The 24780-nt window shown below is 43.3% G+C and overlaps 1 protein-coding gene across 5 annotated transcripts; it reads right to left on the reverse strand.

Moving 5' to 3' along the window:
* Positions 1–1510: 1510 nt before the first annotated feature.
* On the reverse strand, positions 1511–24122 carry LOC109881494 (ras association domain-containing protein 2-like). 5 transcript variants are annotated; one of them, XM_020473633.2, is made up of 13 exons: positions 23765–24121; positions 21987–22145; positions 13350–13402; positions 10803–10876; positions 10174–10249; positions 9886–10037; positions 9253–9347; positions 8923–9065; positions 8600–8753; positions 8219–8340; positions 7640–7737; positions 5221–7490; positions 1511–3088 (listed from the first exon to the last, which is right to left on the reverse strand). In XM_020473633.2, exons 4-12 carry the CDS (start codon positions 10853–10855, stop codon positions 7421–7423), a joined length of 963 nt encoding a protein of 320 aa, XP_020329222.2. In that variant the 5' UTR covers positions 10856–10876; positions 13350–13402; positions 21987–22145; positions 23765–24121; the 3' UTR covers positions 1511–3088; positions 5221–7420. The 5 variants fall into 5 exon arrangements, with proteins under 5 accessions (XP_020329222.2, XP_020329209.2, XP_020329228.2 ...); XM_020473620.2 differs by having other exon boundaries at positions 13350–13499; XM_020473639.2 differs by lacking the exon at positions 21987–22145.
* Between the last annotated feature and the right edge of the window lie 658 nt (positions 24123–24780).

A 24780-nucleotide genomic window follows, 5' to 3' on the forward strand; every position in this document is an offset into this window, starting at 1 on the left:
TGTCATTTTCTATTAAGGTATCTTTACTTTTGTTCAAGTATGACAATTGAGTACTTTTCCCACCACCACTTAAAGGTTAATTGGATTCTATTAATAAACTCTGGGTTAGAACTATTAATGTTCAGAAATGTAACACTTTCTTGCACAGCCTCATTCCAAACCAAAGAGTCCTTCACATGTGGTTTAAAAGATGGTGAAAGCACACTTGGGTTTTACTTTACAAAATGAATCTTTGGGATTTGTTTCTTTTAAGCCATCTTTTATAACGTATTTTATGCTGTGTGAAGGCGGCTATATTTGGACAAATCTAACATAGTTTCCAACGATAAACATATCTATTTCTGTACTAAAAGTCTGACCTCAGAGAATCAGGAATGTCATTAGTTTTATCTGTAGGATACCTTGTCAAATCATTTTCTCTTTTTGTTTGATCAATCAGTAGCCTTGGACATAATAAAGAAACAGAATGACTATTGTTGCTAGGCCTTCATCTCTTGTAATGGACCATGGGAATATATCCATAACAACCACAGCCTGCATAGTGCATGGTGTTGCTAGGTAGCCTAGAACTTGGTCCTGAAATGAAGCGTGACTATTAAATGTGAAAGGTAGAGAAAGAAGGAGAGGAAACAGTGAATGCCCTTCATCTGCATAGATTAGGATGCCTGAACATTCTGGCTACAAGTCAAGCAGAAGCTATTTATCTTGCTCTCTCGTTCTGAGAAAATACATTTGAGAAAAGTTCTCTCTATATTTATTTTATATGATCATGATCAACATTATTAATATGTCAATAAATATCAAGATACTGCTCCTCCAGTTAGCTCAATTAAGGCAGTAGGAAGTCGCAACTTGTAGGTCTACCATACATAATTGCATGAGTAAGACAGTTGTTAGGAGGATCATTTCCATAATGGAACAGATATTTGGGGTTAATTTAACGGGTAACCAGTATTCTTCCAGTTCTCTTATGTCTCCACCTACTGATGAAGTGACTGTATTACAGCCTGACAGCCAGGAGACCCACAGTAATATAATTGATCTCACAGTAAGGGTGTTTAGTCATAGGACATCCTATTTATTATTGAGTGCTGACCAACATACCTGGCGCACGTCAACATGTGTGTCACAACAATAGCATTACAGCCTAATGATCTGGGCTAATACTGAAACCACTTACCATAGCTATGAATAACTCCACTGTGTGAGTCAGGTTCCTAATCTTAAATTTGAATTGAGATCCACTTCAATGAATGGCCTATATACAGCCATTCACAAATTCTCCAAAACAGATTTCACATTCTAGAATCCAAAATGTCTACTAGAACTATGCTCGATTGACTGGTGATTGTTGAACAGGTACTGAAGTGACTGCATGTTTTGTCTGGCCTCAAAAGCCTAATTTAAATATGACTACTATCTGAACTGTCACCTTCTCATTTCATGATCTAATGATAGTTATGCTTTTTACATATGATTATGGTCAATATCATGAATGGATACACGCATCTCTGTCTCCCATGTTTTTATTGGAGAAACCCGAAAGGAAAACTACATCAGATTCATCAAATGACACCAATACAGAACATGGAACTAGTTATTGTGTATTATACTTAAGCAACAAGGCACAAAAGGTTACGGTATACGACCAATATACCACGGCTAAGGGCAGTTTTGGAGTGCCTGAATACAGCCTTTTGGTATATTGGCCATATTCCACAAACCCCCCGAGGTGCCTTATTGCTATTATAAACTGGTTACCAACGTAATTAGACCACAAAATATTATTTTTTTGTCATACCTGTGGTATGATATACCACGGCTTTCAGCCAATCAGCATTCAGGGCTCAAACCACCTGGTTCATAATGGTGTTAATACACTCCACTCACCCAGAATCACATCCTTTTCAATAAAGTAAGAAAAGTAATGGACACAAAATATAATTAATAGATTAGAACAATATACAGCATTTACAAATCCACATCCAAAAGCTGCCAGTATTCTACCAAGGGTTGAAATCAGTGAAACATGAGTTATAGCGTGAGTCTTTCAAGTAAACTGTTACTGCAGCATGGCAATATTAAACTGTTGATAACAACCATGGTAAAGAGAAGTAAATCATGTACTACTGCTTCATGGAGGTAGTAAGTGCTTGACCGGAAGGTCATCTATCACACACCAGATATTTTATGTTGTGTAATGTCTCATGAAAAGAAAAATAACATTTTTTGTGTGCAATCAGTTGACAAAGAATTCACATCAGAGTCTTTCTGCATCAGGGATCTATATAGGAAGTGTATTTGCCCCACGATACCTGTGAGTCAGAACAGATGGAACTGTGATCTTATTGTCAACGAGGTCATTGTTTCCGACTCAATGCCCAAGGTCTTGATCTGGATCTTGGTCAGAGCCTAGTTTTGGTTTGGGTCTCAAGAGCATTTATATACATATGGTCTTGGTCTGGAGAGCTTTAGTCGTGACTCCATCCAAATATTCACTCCATCTCTACATCACTCCCACCCAGTGCCCCATCACCAATGACATTAGTGACCCGATGATGACGATGATGCTGTTATAGATGGGCCCACTGGATGCTCCATAGTAGTACCCCATATCCCCAGAGCCCTCTGGACCTTCATAGCCACCAGGCCTGGGGCCATACCCTCCAGCTCTGGGGTACCCCCCATAGCCTCCTCCATAGCCTCCATAACCACCTCCATAACCTCCTCCATAACCCCCATATCCTCCTCCGTAGCCAGGACGACTCAACGCACTGCCCAGCATTGCTCCCCCCACGGCACCAGCAGCAGCAGCCCCTGCCATCTTCCCCGCACTGGAGCCACCACTCTGGGCAGGCATTGGTCGGTATGCCTGTCCACTCGAGGATGGCATTGGTCGGTATCCCGTGCCTCCACCTTGACGAGGGTAACCCCCACGGCTACTACCGCCCCACCCCCCACCGAAGCCCCCACTACGACCGAAGCCCCCACCACGGCGAGCCTCTGAGGTGGGGCAGACGGTTGCTAGGAGCAACAGGCAGGTTGCCACAGTGAGGAGAAGTCTCCGTTGGCCAACAATCCTCATTCTCTGTGAAAACAAGATCATGAACAGTTTGTGATTGATGAGAATATCCCACATTTCCACTCGAGCGCTGGGTCATTATCAAGACAAGAACAAGACATGATCATGACTGTGTGTGAAGTGGGATAACCCTACGAGCTAATCCAGTGTCAGTTAGGATTTAAACCACCTGTGGGTTAACTGGGTTGATTGACAAGGGAAAGCTGATCCAGACCTGTGTTTAGTGTCAGCTGCAAGCCTTAAGACCCACACAGTGATGTAATGCCTGCATTCATCAGCAAGTCTGGATAGTCTGTCCAGTGATTTGTACAGTGGAACATAACATACACACACGTTTGAGTATGGTAGAACACAACGTACACACACACTAACGCACTAAAGTTTTCGTCACTGCAGGCTTTGAGAATGTGCTAAGTAAAGGTTATTTTTACGCTAGAGACAAATTAAGTGCAGGGCAGAGTGAGCTGCGGCTGCTAATCCAGCTTTGACAGAAGAGTGTTACACGAGCTGTGAGAAGTCAACACACAATAGCATAGATAAGATCTAACAACTCAACATAGGATTTAAGTCTTCAGTGGATTGACAAGTCAGTATATAAACTCAGGTTGGTACGAACTCTGGTTCTAGTCTAGTACGAAAAACAACGAGGGGATTAAAGGGAGAGTTTCTACTGTCAACATTTTTTCTCTTAACTCTTTTTTGATGCGAGATGACAATAGTCCTTGTCAATCCCCTTTTTTTGTGTTTCAAAACCTAAGAGATACATGTTCTACTTGGTCAGGAGATGACCACTAGACCAATGCCATAACAGATTAACTTCACAAGTACCATGTTACTACATCTCAATAATGGTCATATGGTTTTTACCTCCATAATCTCTCATTTCTCTACCTCTCATCTCTCTGTGCATCTCTCTCCCCTGTCTCGGTCTCTCTTACTCAGACCTCTTTACCACTAATCTGTCCTCCCTAAGATTGTTTGTCTGTCCTCCTCTCTCCCCATCATCATCACACAGCATTACAGTGTAATCTGTGTCCTTGGCGCCAAGACTATCTTTATCCCTGAACCTTTTGTCTGTAGATAAATCCAAAACAGTAGCGTTCCAGTTTCCAAGATTACCTACATTGTTCATTAGAGATCAGTGGAGGCTGGTGAGAAGGGCTATAGGAGGATGGGCTCCATCTTGGCTGGGATAGAATCAATGGAACAGTATCAAACATATAGAAACCACATGTTTAAGCCCATCCTCCTATAGCTCCACCCACCAGCCTCCACTGGTAGATATTATTTCAGAAAACGGAGAGTTCTATAACTTCCCTCCTGGTTCATTCAGAAAACAGAGAGTTCTAGAACACCCCTCCTGGTTCATACAGAACACGGAGATCTATAACTTCCCTCCGGGTTCATTCAGAAAACAGAGAGTTCTAGAACACCCCTCCTGGTTCATACAGAACACGGAGATCTATAACCTCCCTCCGGGTTCATTCAGAAAACAGAGAGTTCTAGAACACCCCTCCTGGTTCATACAGAACACGGAGATCTATAACTTCCCCCTGGGTTCATTCAGAAAACAGAGAGTTCTAGAACACCCCTCCTGGTTCATACAGAACACGGAGATCTATAACTTCCCTCCGGGTTCATTCAGAAAACAGAGTTCTTGAAAGTTGTAAATGTAATCCTTTTTCATTCAAAAAAAGAGAATTATTTTCTAAAATATTGCTCATACTTCACACATTGTATGAGTTTGGACAGATCTTAATAGTTTGTCTTTAGCCTCTTAATGATCCAATTCTGATTGTTTACTAACTTGATCTGGGCAGCTCTACATAGCTTTTGGTAACTGTTTAGGCATGGTGTAAATGTCTATGTAAAACTCTTTAGACTAACATTTGACCACTATAGAATTAGTTATACAGGATACAACTGGGTCAAACATTGGCAAATAACACTATTGACACACGTGATGTACCTGCATTAATGCATCTTGGTATTTGTATTTTCCAAATCCCAGATAACAGTTACAGGATGCTACATCATCAATAACACAGATTTAAACATCTCTAGAAATGACAGAAGGATAACAATAACGTACATTTGACTGCAAAGCTAAAAGCAGCAGTGAGAGTTGAAACTCTTACCTGTAGAAGTTGACAAAGAGCTGAGGAAAATCACAGATGTGTCAAGAGGATGTCCGTTGCTTGTTCTGTTGTCCTTTTGGCTCTCTCCTTTGTGTGTGTGATCGTCAGGGATTCCTGTGACTGTCTGGGAGAGAGAGAGTGTGGGACGGGTCTCTTCAACCTCCAAATGGTCTCAGCCAGGTAGAGAGGGGATCTATCTCTGACCTCCTCATTGGCTGAGCAGGATAAACAAATGATGCTCATCCCTGCTAACACTGTAGTGTTACAGTAAGCCCATGCCCCAACAACACAGAAATACCTGCAAACTTAGCAGTACACTTAGCCAAAGAGAGCCTGTGTGTGTGTGTGTGTGTGTGTCTCAGCACCTAACCCACCAACAGAGTAGATACTCAAAAAACGACCTCTGTGTGTGTTTAACCTGCAGTTACTGCAAGCCTACCAAAACATACAGCAATAATACAGAGTAATATCATACAGCTTTGTATTAAGTAAGTATTATACAACCAGGATAATAAATAATAATAAATAATCATTCTTGTAAAAAGCTACATTTCTAAATAGTGGCATGTGCCTTTGAAGAGAGAGTCAGAATGCAACATTAAAACAGCTAACATATTTTATTATGAAATAAATGGTGTCAGTCTTGAAAGAGCCATAGAAATGGAAAGGACAGACATACATGCACACACACACACACGCTCACACTCGCTCACAGACAATATACAGCAACCTTTTAAAAGCTGAGGGTAGATATAGGTGTAATAGAATTGTTGTACCACATCTCAAAGTACTGTATACAGTCATACACACGCACATTGTCACACAGATCAATATCTACCAGGAAAGTAAGTACTGCTTCAGACACACAAACACAAACACAAACACACACACAAAACATTCCCTCGTTTGAGCTATTGTAGTTGATTCATCATGTACATAATTCACAATCTTAAGGAACTCTGGTCCTCTCTATGTTTTGTGCTTCAGTCTCTAGCTATGCTAGTAGAGCAGACACACCGGTCATATCACACTATACTACACTATGTGATTATAACCCTGGCATGACCCTGGTATGGGGTGGCAGGTAGCCTAGTGGTTAGAGCATTGGTCCAGTAACTGAAAGGTTGCTGGATCGAATCCCCGAGCTGACAAGGTAAAAATCCATTGTTCTACCCCTGAACAAGGCAGTTAACCCACTGTTCCCGGTAGGCCGTCATTGTAAATAAGAATTAGTTCTTAACTAACTTGCCTAGTTAAATAAAGGTAAGAAAAAAAACTACACAGGTAGCAGAAATACATGTTTTTTCCATTCCACTAGAATTGGTTAGGAGACAGTTTTAGATTAACTGTGGCAAGAACAGTCATGAAGTTACATTACAGTTCCTGCCTCTGTAGAGCTGATCATGGAGATAGTACTGTACCACACTTGTGTGACAGGCATGTTTCAACACCACATACTGTCACAGGACAGGAGTCATACAACCCCCCTACCGACTGACTGGGTGGGTGAGAATCTCATCTAGTGTGGGATGCCACTCTTGAGTCTAAGGCAGGTTCTGGTTTGGAGAGGGAGATCAGTTATCTGCAGGTGGCAAAATGGGGCTTTGGCCAAAAATAGAAAATACAAATATGCAAGGAGAGAGAGGTAGAGAGAATAATGGATAGAAAGAGATAGATATATCTAACTCAGTAGAACTAAGAAAGAGATTTAGATGTGCTTTAGGTTATTTTGCATCTGAGTGGTATAGGACATGGGACAGTCTAAAATGCCCCATACAGACCCACAAGAGAAAAGTGCCAAACCTTACCTTCATTATTAACCATTATTATTGCTGATATGGATACAGTTAATATGCAGATATCACGACAGAGAGGCAGGTGTGTCAGAGAGGGATTGGGACAGCAAGGAGGATATGTACTGTTTGTTCATGGTATGGACGGAAAGAGCAGACATCATGTTTCATAATGACCCCAACCTCAACTTAGGAAGTTACCACACACAACCCAGCTCACAGAATTAGTACACTGTCCCTATAGAGGTCTTGGAAGAGATTAAAGCGAGGTTAGAATGGATGCCTCTCCCCGGGGTGGCTCAGGGTCACTCCTGTTTGGGGCTTGGGATGGCATCTGGGGTTGGGAGGGGTAGCTAAGGAGGTCAAGGAGATTTTGGGAAGATCTGGTGTTCCCTCCCTAGACCGGGTCACATACAGGCAGTCCCCTCAGGAAGACAACGCAGCTGCTTCTCAATGATACACCGCAGAAATGTATACCTAGAGATAGAGAGCGAGAGCAAGTAAGAGAGAGAGAGAGAGAGAGAGAGAGAGGGAGGGAGGGAAGAGAATGAGACATAAATACACAGTACATGACACCATAAACACAGCCGTTCAGGGGAGGTAGGTAGATGTTGCTGGCACCTCACCTGCTCCTGAGTTTCTGCACCTCCCGGTCCTCTTCCTCCTTCAGCTTGGTGATGAAACTCTGCAGCACTGGCATCTCAAACTTAATATACTGCGCCACCTGGTTGGGAGGAGGAAGAAATGCAATTACAAACACAGACTTGGCCTGAACCCTCAAGTCACAATACTGTAATAATAACAATTACATAAAGGATGTCATACAGTCACAATAGCTTATTTCAGTTTATGGGCAGTGACTTCACACTGTCAAGCCGGTGGCAAGTCATTGTTGAGGACAACTAATTGGCTTGGCTTGCAGACCCCTAAGCTGCTTAACTTACGGTAAGTAAATTATGGTTTTGGATTGACTCTGGACTGTGTTATGGTAAAAGGTCTATTTAAATTCTAGTCTAGTGCATAAATAGCCCACTGCAGGTTATATTGAACTGAGCCCTTTTGTAATAGATAAGGGGACATACAGAATATTCCATTCTGAGGACGTGATTAAGTTTGTGTGTACTAAGAAGTGGGGAATGATTTAGCAGTTACACAGTGGTATGTAGGCGAGGAATGATTTGGCAGTTATACATTAGCAGTCTTACATCATAGGTGACTTCCTCTCCCAGGTCCTGCTCCATTAGGAAGATTCTGCTGACCTGTTCACACGGACCCTGAAGCACACGCAGCACCAGGGGGTAGTCACTGCGCTTCAGCTTTGCACGCTCTGAAAGAAGAAACATTGTCAAACTTTCACTGCATTACAACGGGTGTGCTTAAGTTACGCTAGTAGATTGCCATGCTTTGCCACAGAGCTGCAGCACTCTCATACCCATACGCACACGCCCACAAAAACAGTTAATAATGCATACTCTACTCTAGGATAAACACAGACATTGCTCACATTGACCCTGTGAAAGGGAGAACGTGATTCAGCTTCACACTCTGTGACAGACACAGAACCACATGACACCGCACTCACTCACCCCCGCTGGTGTGTACAAGGTACAGCGCAAAGTCATCTGGGCTGTTCTCAATCTTGAACTTGTTAAGTAGCACTCGTAGCACCTGGGGCGTTGTCATACAACTGTTGATCCGCACGTTAGTAACTGAACCATACGCTGGAGTGAAGACTGCAGTCTAAAGGGGCGATGGGGGGAGCACAATTATGAGAAGGGGAGAGGAATGAGAGAGAGAGAGAGAGAGAGAGAGAGAAAATGAATGTATTTGTCGTATTATGTTGTCGTTGTAATAGTGTGTAGCTGCAGTATTATGGTGTGTGTGTGTGTGTGTGCGCGCGCATGGGTACCTTGTAATTGTAGAAGTGTCCATTGATGGAGAAACGGTGTCGTCGTATCCTCCTCTGGTCGCTAGGCGACCGGCGCTGGGCCTTCCTCAGAAACCCGGCATCGCTCTTCGTCCTCAGCAGCTGGGCGGAGCGCTCATATTCCTCTGTCCAACCAGAGCATAGAGATAGGAGAAAGGGGAGGAGTCAGACAATCACGTTCCTATGAATGTCACAGAATGTTCTAAAAATGTATTGTGTTGAACAGACATGGCTATCTAATGTAGGATAAATAATTGAGTTATCCATAATAACATGCTGAAGGTTTTCAGATTAGTCTTCTATAAGATCCACCTTCTTCCTCATCCGCCTTCACAATACTGTCCTCGGATTGGCTCTCGTGCTCTGTCACTTCTATGTTGGGCAGGGTCTGCTGGGTATCTTCACTGCTATTGACATAGAGAAAACAGGAATATTCCCATATTTAATAGCTTGACATTATTTATGACACATTATCTTCTCTTCAAAGTTGTTCTACATCAAAGTGTAAATGAGACGGGTAGAGGAACAGTGAAATATGGTCTCTATGTAATCATTAGTGCCTGTCACTTATCCAGAATTTATTCACATGACTTGAATAAAATATTTTATATTTTGCGGTAAGCAAATTGGAGTGGGTCAAGGGTGTCAGGTAGGGTGGAGGTGATATGGTCCTTGACTAGTCTCTCAAAGCACTTCATGATGACGGATGTGAGTGCTACGGGGCGGTAGTCGTTTGTGTGGTCAAAGTAAACAAAAAACCCTATATCTAGGTCGCCGTAACCCACCCTGGTTAGAATAAAGAGATATCAATATGGCCATGGTATCAGGACATACTGTATTAACAAAAAGATACACCCTTGGTAAAAACATAGACCTTTTATACATACAGTACGTAGTACGTTTCTATATGTTGCCTTGGTATGGTAACCAGAGCTCACTCCCTACCTCTGATTATCCAGGGCACAGCCGGAGTGCCAGGATGTAGACGAGGGGGGAGGTCTGATTCGCTCGTGATCGTCCTGCATCTGCAAACTGATAGGCCGACGCAGGCCCCAGGAGATATTCAGCAAGCCCTCCACGATCAGCTCCCCTTCCTCCTGTAGAGACAGAGTTACCATAATCAATAAACACACACACAGACAGTTATTACCCCTTTGGGGCAGGGTGAATTATTGAACAGAGTCAGTTTGTGGTAAATTATACAGCAAAGTAATATGAGAGAGAGAGACGCACCTCTCTGTGTCTCAACTGCAGGTTCTGTCCTTCATAATAGAGGTTGTAGGTTTTGAGGTGGGACAGGACTGTTGCCCTGAAGACAGAAGTACATTATTCTTGACAACAATTTATTACTTTACATACATTAATATGATACTTTTTGTTATTACTACACACGCCTGAACACACTCTGTTTGTGTGTGTGTGTGTCAAATCAAATTTTATTTGTCACATACACATGGTTAGCAGATGTTAATGTGAGTGTAGCGAAATGCTTGTGCTTCTAGTTCCGACAATGCAGTAGGCGTGCGTGGCCACGCAGTCGTGGGTGAACAGGGAGTACAGGAGAGGGCTCAGAACGCACCCTTGTGGGGCCCCAGTGTTGAGGATCAGCGGGGTGGAGATGTTGTTACCTACCCTCACCACCTGGGGGCGGTCCGTCAGGAAGTCCAGTACCCAGTTGCACAGGGCGGGGTCGAGACCCAGGGTGTCGAGCTTGATGACGAGTTTGGAGGGTACTATGGTGTTAAATGCTGAGCTGTGTGTGTGTGTGTGTGTGTGTGTGTGTGTGTGTGTGTGTGTGTGTGTGTGTGTGTGTGTGTGAGTGTGTGAGTGTGTGTGTGTGAGTGAGTGTGTGTATGGCATACTTGCTGATGAACTTGTTGTCTCCAATCTGAACCCCATCCTGCATGTTATCCATTCTCAGTCAGCATGAGAGGAGCTAGAGAGAGTGTGAGAGAGAGAAAGAGAGAAATTGTGATCAGATGCTTTTAAACATTAATGTGGATAGATACTGAAGACCAATAGATGGAGACAGAAGTTAAAGTTTGGTCGCAAATGGGTCTTCCAAATGGACAATGACCCAAAGCATACTTCCAAAGTTGTGGCAAAATGGCTTAAGGACAACAGAGTCAAGGTATTTGAGTGGCCATCACAAAGCCCTGACCTCAATCCTATAGAAAATGTGTGGGCAGAACTGAAAAAGCGTGTGCGAGCAAGGAGGCCTACAAACGTTTGACCCAAGTTAAACAATTTAAAGGGAATGCTACCAAAAACTAATTGAGTGAATGTAAAAAATAAAAATGTGATGAAATAAAAGCTGAAACTCTACTATTATCCTGACATTTCACATTCTTAAAATAAAGTGGTGATCCTAACTGACCTAAGACAGGGAATGTTTACTAGGATTACATTTAAATGTACTTGGCTAAGGTGTATGTAAACTTCCGACTTCAACTGTAGCTAGTTAGCTGCATCTTTTAGCCAGCCAGTTTATATGCAGGGTTAATGTTGTTCTCTCTGCTATGCCAGCTCAGACTAGAGGTCGACCGATTAATCGGAATGGCCGATTAATTAGGGCCGATTTCAAGTTTTCATAACAATCGGAAATCTGTATTTTTGGGCGCCGATTTAATTATTTTTATTTTATTTATACCTTTATTTAACTAGGCAAGTCAGTTAAGAACACGTTCTTATTTTCAATGACGGCCTAGGAACAGTGGGTTAACTGCCTCGTTCAGGGGCAGAAAGACATATTTTCACCTTGTCAGCTCGGGGGATCCAATCTTGCAACCTTACAGTTAACTAGTCCAACGCGATAACGACCTGCCTCTCTCTCGTTGCACTCGACAAGGAGACTGCCTGTTACGCGAATGCAGTAAGCCAAGGTAAGTTGCTAGCTCGCATTAAACGTATCTTAGAAAAAACAATCAATCAGAATCACTAGTTAACTACACATGGTTGATATGTTACTAGATATTAGATAGTGTCCTGCGTTGCATATAATCTGACTGAGCATACAAGTATCTAAGTATCTGACTGAGCGGCGGTAGGCAGAAGCAGGCGCGTAAACATTCATTCAAACAGCATTTTCGTGCGTTTTGCCAGCAGCTCTTCGCTGTGCGTCAAGCATTGCACTGTTTATGACTTCAAGCCTATCAACTCCCGAGATGAAGCTGGTGTAACCGATGTGAAATGGCTAGCTAGTTAGCGCGCGCTAATAGCGTTTCAAAAGTCACTCGCTCTGAGCCTTCTAGTAGTTGTTCCCCTTGCTCTGCATGGGTAACGCTGCTACAATGGTGGCTGTTGTCGTTGTGTTGCTGGTTTGAGCCCAGGGAGGAGCGAGGAGAGGGACGAAAGCTATACTGTTACACTGGCAATACTAAAGTGCCTATAAGAACATCTAATAGACAAAGGTTAATGAAATACAAATGGTATAGAGGGAAATAGTCCTATAATTCCTATAATAACTACAACCTAAAACTTCCTACCTGGGAATATTGAAGACTCATGTTAAAAGGAACCACCAGCTTTCATATGTTCTCATGTTCTGAGCAAGGAACTGAAACGTTAGCTTTCTTATATTGCACATATTGCATTTTTACTTTCTTCTCCATCACTTTGTTTTTGCATTATTTAAACCAAATTGAACATGTTTCATTGTTTACTTGAGGCTAAATTTATTTTATTGGTGTAAGTTAAAATAAGTGTTCCTTCAGTATTGTTGTAATTATTACAAATAAATTTAATAAAAATAGTCAGATTAATCGGCATCGGCTTTTTTGGTCCTCCAATAATCGGCATCGGCGTTGAAAAATCATAATCGGTTGACCTCTAGCTCAGACCCATGTGATATGGGTCTGTGAGTTTTTATGGCTCCTTTTCCTGGTGTGACTCGACAAACTGTCTCTGTGACACAAGTCTCTGTCAGTGTGAGATGGAGGACACAATCTCTCTCTCTTCCTCTTTGCCTCCTCCTCTCCCATCTGTCTAAAACACACCGCACACAGAAAACCACTAGCACACACGGAAGCTTCCATGGTGACCATCACACAAACAGATGTTAATTTATTATGGCATGCTGCCAGCACCCTCACATGTTTCCTTCCTGCCCAGCTGAAATTGTGTGTGTATGTTAGGGGGCAGCACAGAAGCTTCCAGATGGACAAGAACAGGTGCATGAATCATTTCAGTTGCACACACAGTGTCTCAGCCTTGTCCCAGGTACCAGCAAGCTAAGTTCCTCCTCCTTGAAAGACCTCTTAAATCACTGCCATTAGCACATACACTGGGTAGCATAACAGTGTGGGTTAGAGTGTATCTTGCTACAACTACTGTGGCAGGCTACCTCACTATTTCATTGCTGAAATAGTGTGTGTTTGTGTGCGTGTGTATAAGGCCGCTGTGTGGCTTACCGTGCTAAGATCTGTATGATGCTGGTAGGCCAGGAAAGAGAGAGATCCGCTAGCTGCACAAACACACAATAAGTTAGTCCTCAGGGTCCAGTCAGAGGAGTTTACCTGAAGACAGCCAGGCAGGAGCCCAATGAAGCTACTGTGTCCTTTCTGTGGAGGAGAGTGAGAGTTCAGCACTAAGTGTGGCTCTTCAGAGTCTGTCTCAGTGGCTGTGTACCCAGGGTAGATGACCCAGTGCCTCAGTCTAAGGCTTCAGTGTGTTTGTAAGAGAAAGGGGAGAGGCGATGGAGAGAGCACCAGAGTGGCGGTTGAAGGGGCTAGTTAAAAGGAAGCGCTCCCCATCCGCTAATCTCTTCCTCCTTCAGAGCCTCAGTCACAGCGGAAACTGACGCTGCCGCTCTGACATGAGTGAGACTTCCTCAATTCAAACTACAGACATGAAATATGATATCGCTCTCTCACATACATACACACACACACCACACACGCATGGAGAAAGGCACCAACACACACACAAAAACACACACAGCTTCTCTCTGAAAGGCTCACACGTACCCCCATATACAGACAGAGAGGAATTGAGAGGTACGAAGCAACAGACAACAACCACACCATACCTCAGGTGTCCAGCTAACACCTCACAACCATAAACACATTTAATGATTGGTATTACATTTTTCATATGGTCACAATCAACCCACACACCATGCAGCATTATCAATATTTCAGCACCTACATTAGGCCCTGTCAGGCACCACTGAACAACACAATAGGAGACATTAGCTTTTAAAGGTCCAATGCTGCTATTTTTATCTCAATGTCAAATCATTTCTGGGTAATAATTAAATACCTTACTGTGACTGTTTTAAATAACAAAAATTTAAAACAAACTAAAATAGCTTCTTAGCAAAGAGCAATTTCTCAAGCAATAATTTAGCTAGGACTGTCTGGAGTGGGAAGGGGAAAATTGAAAACTAGCTGTTATTGGGAGAGACGTTTGGAACTCTATTAACAAATTTGGAACTCTCTATTAACCAGGCAGGCCAAAACTCCATCCCACCAAAGCAGGCTGAAATGTCAGGCGTTCTTTTCAAATAGCTCATATACTAAAAGGCCATTTTTGTCGTAATCACAATATTATTCCAAACTCATAGTGTGGAAATATACAATGCCTTCAGAAAATATTCGTACCCTTTGACTTTTTGATGTATTACAGTCTGAATTCAAAATGGATCTGCACACAATACCCCAAAATGACAAAGTGAAAACATATTTTTAGCCATTTATGCAAATGCATTCAAAATGAAATACCTCATTTACATAAGTATTCACACCCCTGAGTCAATACATGTTAGAATTACCTTTGGCAGCGATTACAGCTGTGAGTCTTTCTGGGTAAGTCTAAGAGCTTTGCACACCTGGATTGTACAGTATTTGCACATTATCCTTTTAAAAATCCTTCAAGCTCTGTCAAGTTGGATATTGATCATCGCAAAAAAGCCATTTCCAAGTCTTGCCATAGATTTTCAAGCTGATTTAAGTCAAAACTGTAACTATGCCACTCAGGAACAGTCAATGTCATCTTGGGAAGCAACTCCAGTGTATATTTGGCCTTGTATTTTAGGTTATTGTCCTAAAATACATTTTTGACTGCACTGGGCATTTAATACCAAGACCAGGGATGGGTGGCTGTGGCTCAGTCCTTGAGGGCGGAAGTATGTTGGTCCAAGCCTTCTTGTATGTTGGTATGTTAGGAATAGGAATAGGACCCACTACTGGTATGTTGTTTAAGACTGGACTGTGGCCCAAGAAACCTCTAAAAGGCTTTGGAGTTTAAGACTGGACATGTGGGAACCCCTGGTCTAGCCTGGCAGTTCTACATCAATAATGAAACCTAGATCGAAAATCTTGCGTAACTGCATCAGCTACTTTATGTTACGTACATCTGTCCACTAGAGATTAATAATGATGTGTCTACACTGACACACTACTTCTGATCTGTCTCAATTGAGTCTTTCTGCTGCTTGCAGAAAACGTATCATGCCTGTTGTTTTGGGGGGAAACGACCGTCCGTACCAAAAAACAGACAAATTGACCCAACATTGACCCAGGCTAGCTCAGGCTATGGCTCTGTGTTCTGTTCTGCATTCCTGCTGGGATGATGGATTTTGGGATAATGTGAACTGTTCTGTCTGGATGGGGCTCCAAAAATAGCCCCCCCGGTCTTCCCCTCCCTCCGCATTCCCTTGAATCCTTCTCTACAACAACCACAGCAACCAAGCCTGTCTCTCTCTCTCTCCTCCACCCTTAAACAACCACAGCAGCCAAGTCAGCATACCTCTCCTCCTCCACCCCTTACCAACCACAGCAGCCAAGCCTGTCTCTCTCTAGTCTAAGCATTGCTCTCTCTTCCTCCCTCTTTCCGCACAATTATAGTGCCTTCAGAAAGAATTCACACCCCTTGACTTTTTCCACATTTTGTTATGTTACAGCCTGAATTTAAAATGTATTAAATGTAGATGTTTTGTCACTGGCCTACACACAATAAATCAAATCAAATTGTATTTGTCACATACACATGGTTAGCAGATGTTAATGCGAGTGTAGCAAAATGCTTGTGCTTCTAGTTCCGACAATGCAGTAATAACCAACAAGTAATCTAGCTAACAATTCCAAAACTACTACCTTATAGACACAAGTATAAGGGGATAAAGAATATGTACATAAAGATATATGAATGAGTGATGGTACAGAGCGGTATAGGCAAGATACAGTAGATGGTATTGAGTACAGTATATACATATGAGATGAGTATGTAAACAAAGTGGCATAGTTAAAGTGGCTAGTGATACATGTATTACATAAAGATGCAGTAGATGATATAGAGTACAGTATATACGTATACATATGAGATGAATAATGTAGGGTATGTAAACATTATATTAGGTAGCATTGTTTAAAGTGGCTAGTGATATATTTTACATAATTTCCCATTATTAAAGTGGCTGGAGTTGAGTCAGTGTGTTGGCAGCAGCCACTCAATGTTAGTGGTGGCTGTTTAACAGTCTGATGGCCTTGAGATAGAAGCTGTTTTTCAGTCTCTCGGTCCCAGCTTTGATGCACCTGTACTGACCTCGCCTTCTGGATGATAGCGGGGTGAACAGGCAGTGGTTCGGGTGGTTGTTGTCCTTGATGATCTTTATGGCCTTCCTGTGACATCGGGTGGTGTAGGTGTCCTGGAGGGCAGGTAGTTTGCCCCCGGTGATGCGTTGTGCAGACCTCACTACCCTCTGGAGCGCCTTACGGTTGTGGGCGGAGCAGTTGCCGTACCAGGCGGTGATACAGCCCGACAGGATGCTCTCGATTGTGCATCTGTAGAAGTTTGTGAGTGCTTTTGGTGACAAGCTGAATTTCTTCAGCCTCCTGAGGTTGAAGAGGCGTTGCTGCGCCTTCTTCACGATGCTGTCTGTGTGGGTGGACCAATTCAGTTTGTCTGTGATGTGTACGCCGAGGAACTTAAAACTTACTACGCTCTCCACTACTGTTCCATCGATGTGGATAGGGGGGTGTTCCCTCTGCTGTTTCCTGAAGTCCACAATCATCTCCTTAGTTTTGTTGACGTTGAGTGTGAGGTTATTTTCCTGACACCACACTCCGAGGGCCCTCACCTCCTCCCTGTAGGCCGTCTCGTCGTTGTTGGTAATCAAGCCTACCACTGTTGTGTCGTCCGCAAACTTGATGATTGAGTTGGAGGCGTGCGTGGCCACGCAGTCGTGGGTGAACAGGGAGTACAGGAGAGGGCTCAGAACGCACCCTTGTGGGGCCCCAGTGTTGAGGATCAGCGGGGTGGAGATGTTGTTGCCTACCCTCACCACCTGGGGGCGGCCCGTCAGGAAGTCCAGTACCCAGTTGCACAGGGCGGGGTCGAGACCCAGGGTCTCGAGCTTGATGACGAGCTTGGAGGTCACTATGGTGTTAAATGCCGAGCTGTAGTCGATGAACAGCATTCTCACATAGGTATTCCTCTTGTCCAGATGGGTTAGGGCAGTGTGCAGTGTGGTTGAGATTGCATCGTCTGTGGACCTATTTGGGCGGTAAGCAAATTGGAGTGGGTCTAGGGTGTCAGGTAGGGTGGATGTGATATGGTCCTTGACTAGTCTCTCAAAGCACTTCATGATGACGGAAGTGAGTGCTACGGGGCGGTAGTCGTTTAGCTCAGTTACCTTAGCTTTCTTGGGAACAGGAACAATGGTGGCCCTCTTGAAGCATGTGGGAACAACAGACTGGGATAGGGATTGATTGAATATGTCCGTAAACACACCAGCCAGCTGGTCTGCGCATGCTCTGAGGGCGCGGCTGGGGATGCCGTCTGGGCCTGCAGCCTTGCGAGGGTTGACACGTTTAAATGTTTTCCTCACGTCGGCTGCAGTGAAGGAGAGTCCGCATGTTATGGTTGCGGGCCGTGTCAGTGGCACTGTATTGTCCTCAAAGCGGGCAAAAAAGTTATTTAGTCTGCCTGGGAGCAAGACATCCTGGTCCGTGACGGGGCTGGTTTTCTTTTTGTAATCCGTGATTGACTGTAGACCCTGCCACATACCTCTTGTGTCTGAGCCGTTGAATTGAGATTCTACTTTGTCTCTATACTGACGCTTAGCTTGTTTGATTGCCTTGCGGAGGGCATAGCTACACTGTTTGTATTCGGTCATGTTTCCGGTCACCTTGCCCTGATTAAAAGCAGTGGTTCGCGCTTTCAGTTTCACGCGAATGCTGCCATCAATCCACGGTTTCTGGTTTGGGAATGTTTTAATCGTTGCTATGGGAACGACATTTTCAACGCACGTTCTAATGAACTCGCTCTCCGAATCAGCGTATTCGTCGATGTTGTTGTTTGATACCACAATGTCAAAGTGGAATTATATTTTTTTAATTGTTACAAATTTATTAGAAATGAAAAGCTGAAATGTCTTGAGTCGATAAGTATTCAACCCCTTTGTTATGGCAAGCCTTAATAAAGTTAAAACGTTTATGGCTTGGGGGCAGTATTTCAACGTCTGGATGAGAAGCATACCCAAAGTAAACTGCCTGTTACTCAGAAGCCCAGAAGCTAGGATATGCATATAATTGGTAGATTTGGATAGAAGGCACTCTAAAGTTTCCAAAACTGTTAAAATAATGTATGTGAGTATAAGAGAACTGATATGGCAGGCAAAAACCTGAGGAAAATTCATCCAGGAAGTGGGATTTTTTGATGCGGGTATTTTCAATTGAATGCCTATAGAGTATCTAATGGGTTAGGACCCAGATTGCCGTTCCTATGGTTTCCACTTGATGTCAGTCTTTAGACATTGTTTCAGGCTTGTTTTCTGAAAAATGAAGAAGAATGAGACCTTTCTGTCAGTGGACTGTAGAATCATGCAGTGCTGGTTTGCGCGTGTGACCGAGTGCACGCCCTTCGTTGTTTTTCCTTTCTATTGAATATGCTATTGTCCGGTTGAAATATAATTGATTATTTAGACAATTGACAACCTGACGATTAATTATAAACATCGTCTGACATGTTTCGACGAACTTTACCGGTACTATTAGGATGTATTCGTCTGCATGTTTTGACCGCCTTTGAGCCAGTGGATTACTGAACAAAACGTGCCATCAAAAACTGAGTTTATGGGATATAAAGAGGGACTTTATCGAACAAAACAAACATTTATTGTGTAGCTGGGACTCTTGTGACTGCAACCATATGAAGATCTTCAAAGGTAAGTGATTAATTTTATTGCTATTTCTGACTTTTGTAATTCCTTTACTTGGTTGTAAAATGTTTGTATGCTTTTGTACGTGGGGCGAAGTCCTCATATAATTGCATAGTATGCTTTCTCCGTAAAGCCTTTTTGAAATCTGACAAAGTGGCTGGATTAACAAGAAGTTAATCTTTAAACCGATGTATAACACTTGTATTTTTTATGAATGTTTATTATGACTATTTCTGTATTTTGAATTTGGCGCTCTGCAATTTCACCGGATGTTGTCAAGGTGGGTAGCTAGCGGAACGCCTGCACCAGAAAGGTTAAGGAGTAAAAATGTGCACTCACTCTGTGTGCAATAATAGTGTTTAACACGATTTTGGAATGACTACCTCATCTCTGTACCCCACACATACAATTATCTGAAAGCCCCTCAGTTGAGCAGTGAATTTCAAAGACATATTCCACCAAAAAGACCAGGGAGGTTTTCCAATGCCTCGCAAAGAAGGGCACTGAATATTCCTTTGAGCATGGTAAAGTTATTAATTACACTTTGGAAGGTACAGGATAGCAGGCAGGCTCAGGGTCAGGTCTGGCAGAGGGGTCAAAGCCGGGAAAAACTAGAAAACAGGAACTAAGACAAGACAGGAGCAAGAGAGAAAATGCTGGTAGGTTCTACGAACAAAACGAACTGGCAACAGACAAACAAGCATAAATACACAGGGGATAACAGGGAAGATAGGTGACACCTGAAGGGGGGTGGAGACAAGCACAAAGACAGGTGAAACAGATCAGGGTGTGACAGTACCCCCCCTCCTCAAGGGATGCCACATGGCATCTTGGCTTCAGCGGGTGTAGCCGCGGGTCTATAGCGGCATGCCAGCGCATCTGGCTTGACCTTCTTGGATACTGGTCAGTGCTGCGGAGGTCCTGGTACTCCGCGGGGCTGGTGGAGAGGATCGGCGCAATTTCCAAGCCCCCAGGAAGACGTCCCGGGGTAGGCAGAGCTGATTTCAGGCAATGAGTGTGGCAGGACGGGCTCCAGCCCACGATGTCACCAGTAGCCCAGTCAATAGAGGGATTGTGTCGCTGGAGCCAAGAGAATCCCAATACCACAGGAACCTGCGGAGACTCAACTAGCAGGAATTGGATCGTCTCGCTGTGGTTCCCTGACAATCATAGGTTGATGGGTGTGGTATGGTGGGTGACCCGGGCCTACAGAGCACCCGTCCAGCACTCTTAACATCCATGGGAACGGAGAGGGGTTGAGTGGGGATGCCCAGCTCGGACGCCAGGGTAACATCCATAAGCCTCACATGGGCCCTAGAGTCGATGAGTATCAGGAGAGACTTGGACTGGTCGCCCCACAGCAGGGTGGGGTGGAGAGGGGGGCGAGTAAGGAGAGAAGAATAATTATCTTTAAGACCCAACAGAGTACTCACTCCAACGAATGAGCTAGGTCTCTTGAAGGGATAGGTAGATACAAAAAGTCTGCGTACGAGTTCGGCTGGAGACAGCCTAGCCTTGCCGAGCTGCATCGGCTCGGGCAGTGGGGAATCGGCAGTCGTTGGAAGCTCTTTGTGGAACTCAGGTAAGCTCGGACTCTCTCGGGGACGTAGATGCCGGGGACTTTCGGAGTTCATCAGATACAAGGTGGGGTCCCTGAGTGAGTGATTAGGGGGGCAAAGGTACAGGACGGCAGGCAGGCAGAGGGATCAAAGCCGGGAAAAACTAGAAAACAGGAACTAAGACGAGACAAGACCAAGGGGGAAATGCTGGTAGGTTCTACGAACAAAACAAACAGAGAACACAGGTATAAATACATAGGGGTGAATGGGGAAGATGGGCGACACCTGGAGGGGGGTGGAGAGAAGCACAAAGACAGGTGAAAAAGATCAGGGCGTGACAGTATGAATACACCCAGTCACTACAAAGATACAGACGTCGTTCCTAACTCAGTTGCCAGAGAGGAAGGAAACCGCTCAGGGATGTCACCATGAGGCCAATGGTAACTTTAAAACATTTATAGAGTTGAATGGCTGTGATAGGAGAAAACTGACATGTGTAGTTACTTCACAATCCTAACCTAAATGACAGAGTGAAAAGAAGGAAGCCTGTATAGAATAAACATATTTGAAAACATGCATCCTGTTGCAGCAAGGCACTACAGTAATACTGCAAAAATTAGGCAAAGCAATTCACTTTTTTCCTGAATGTAAAGTGTTATGTTAGGGGCTAATCCAAAACAACACATTACTGAGTACCACTCTCCATATTTTCAAGCATAGTGGTGGCTGCATCATATTATGGGTATGCTTGTAATCGTTAAGGAATGGGGAGTTTGCTTTCCACCAAACACTGGGAGATGAATTCACCTTTCAGCAGGACAATAGCCTAAAACACAAGGCCAAATCTACACTGGAGTTGCTTACCAAGAAGACAGTGACTCTTCCTGAGCGGCCAAGTCACAGTTTTGACATAAATCTACTTTGAATATCCCTGAAAACGGTTGTCTAGCAATGATCAACACAGAGATTGAATCCAGGTGTGCAAAGCTCTGAGACTTGCCCAGAATGACTCACAGCTGTAATTGCTGCCAAGGGTGCTTCTACAAAGTATTGACTCAGGGGTGTGAGTACTTACGTAAATGAGATATTTCTGTATTTCATTTTCAATACATTTGCTAAAATGTCTAAAAACATGTTTGCACTTTGTCATTATGGGGTATTTGTGTGTAGATGTTTGAAAGATATATATTTAATCAATTTTGAATTCAGTCTGTAACACAACAAAATGTGGAATAAGTCAAGGGGTATGAATACTTTCTCAAGGCACTGTATAAGTTCTGTGGCTCCGAGTGCTATCACCGATAATAAGCCATCATTAAAGTGCTCACCTGCCGTTTATCTAAATGACATTCCAGCACGGCGGGCAGGCAGGTAATTAAGCAGGCTTCAATGCATACGTCTTCAATGCATACGTCTTCAATGCATACGTCTTCAATGCATACGTCTTCAATGCATACGTCTTCAATGCATACGTCTTCAGCAGCAGCCTTCAATAACATAATACAACGTTCACAAATGAATGAACCAGGTGATTCCGCTCAACATAATAGACAAACATAATCTCTAGCGGTCTTTTTTTATGGAGTGCACGTCATAAAAACATTCTATAAAACAGGTTTTCACTTTGTCATTATGAGGTAGTGTGTGTAGACATTTTTTTATACCCATTTTGAATTCCGGCTGTAACACAACAACATGTGGAATAGGTAAAGAGGTATGAATACTATCTGAAGGAAATAAGCTTTATTGGCATGGAAAGCAGGTATAAATATTGGCAAAGCAGAAGAGTTTTAGATTGCTTTCTACTCCCTCTTCTCTTCCCCCTCTCTCTATCCTATCTTTCGCTCTCTTGCGCTGAACTCCTAGTCTATTGCTTCCTTGTTGTAAAATATCTATTCTCATTAGTGCTGTTGTTTCCCTTTGTTTCCTCTTTAACTTGTTTTCCTCCATCCCTTTTACCATTCTCTCTCTGACTCCACCCCCCCTCCCTCCACCTCCCACAGACTGGCACTAATCCACTGACATTAAAACTCCTGACCTCAATTTCCTGACTTCTCTTTCTCTCTCACACACACACACACACACACACACACACACGTTTTGATCTCTTGCCCCTGTCCTCAACTGCTTTAGCCGAAGGGATGAATGCAGGTCCAAACCTCCAGTTCTGTACTCTTCCTGAATTCCTCCCTCTCAACCCCAACTTTGCTCTCCCACTATTGTTCAAATTGTCATAGCAACCCTAAAAACATCTGATGTCTAACAACCAACTCTATCACACAGTGCCAAAGCTTTTGTGTGTGTGTGTTTGTAAATAGACAAGATGCCCCTTCAATCTGGCTCACACCATTATGGTGTCATTAGGCTGGAAAAGGTGCAACACTCACCATAAAACATACTTTGTTTTATTTGACCAGTTTAAAAGATTGACGTTTCGGCCTTCAATGGCCTTCTTCAGAATCACACCACTATTGTGAAATTGTATATGACCTTAGGAAGCACAATAGTCTATTAATCATTTAAGGTACAGGCCAATATTATGAATTCCCTCACAACTTAGTGTGGAAAATATGACCACATGCTTGGACATCCATATCTGAGAGGATCAGTCTCTGGGCACTACCACTGGCCAGTGTGTGTGTGAGTTTGTGTGAGAAGAATCTTAAGTAGCCTATCTGATATTGATGTTATGTAATCTGTCCAGACAGACACATAATGTTTTATAGACTAGCCTACTAAACTGTATAGGCAGAGCCCAGATATGGCTTCTAATCGGTTTCATTTCTGTGCAATGACATAATAAAAACTGGAAAAACATGTGAATTTGTTTCCCAGCAAAAGTATCATTTGGTACTAATTGCTGTTAGTTGAGGGCTAATAGCATTGCATTATCAATGCAAGAACGTTCATCTCCGATTACTTCTAAACTCTGTTTATGGATCTAAATTAGTCGCACACGCATTCTTGTTCCAGTCACAATTGCTCTAACTGGCGAAACTATAGCCAATATCTATGCAAATACAAATAACAAAGTGTTTGCCTTGTGAGTTTATCGATCGTTAGAGGCATGGCAGACTAATGTCGCTTTAACATATAGCCTACTTACGGACAGAGTTGCTAGTAGTGATTTTCAGGACCTCTTCGGGCTTTAGTTGTTAATGTTTACAAACGATCAACTGGGCTTGGTTCTTCTCTGCCACGCTGGGTTTCGGGTGGGATAGTCGTTAACCGTAAACCGTGAGTCGCTCAGTCTGTTCGTTCCCTGCTCGGTTCGCCCTACCCGGGCATAGGAAACAATCGGTGCATGCACGCACCGGGGCTTGCATGCGTGGCGTCTGCGCGACGAGAGGAGAACCCCATCTGTTGTAGTGGACCTCTGGCACCGTACCCGGTAACCAATCAGCGCACGATCTGCCGCAGCTTTGTTCGCGCTGACTGCTCACTCTCTGTCTGAATAGGTGAATAGAATAGGAGGGTGAATCTTGAAAACAATGCTACCCCCAATTCACATGCATAGGGGCTGATAGATAACTAGACCCACTGCGCATACACAAGGGATAGGCCTACTTAAAGTGAGAGTTGCAATTTTCATTTTAAAACTGTGTAGGTCAAAATCAATATTAAAACCATTAGGCCTATAGGTACTTAACCCTTAATACATGTTCATGTGCTTTGACTGATTTCAGGTGATATGTGGGGTTGTATGGCAGTAACCTAGGCTGTATGTATCACTCTTATTCTAAACATAGTAGTCAATCAAATGTATTTAAAGTAGGCGCCATTAAGTGGCGTTCTCCTCCGCTGCTCTCTTCTCTATGTCCCACTAATCTCTTCAGTAACATCTGCTCTAGCTGCGCCGCTCAGACGTCCTGACGTCAATAAAGAGGATGGTTTAGTGTGTGATGTTACTAGACACAACAATATACTTAATCTCAATATCACGAACACTCACTCTCAGGGGTGGAGAGAGTGGACAAGTTGAAAGAGGATCATTTAAACAATAGAACTTGAGACTATATATGATGTGGGTATGTTGTGCAGCAGATCTAGTGTTTATGTTAAGCCTAGGCTGAAATAGTAAGATAGAGGTCTAAACATAATTGATTTCTACTAACAATAAAG

This window comes from Oncorhynchus kisutch, linkage group LG3 (genome assembly GCF_002021735.2).
Source record: "Oncorhynchus kisutch isolate 150728-3 linkage group LG3, Okis_V2, whole genome shotgun sequence".
NCBI classification, from domain to species: Eukaryota; Metazoa; Chordata; class Actinopteri; order Salmoniformes; family Salmonidae; genus Oncorhynchus; species Oncorhynchus kisutch.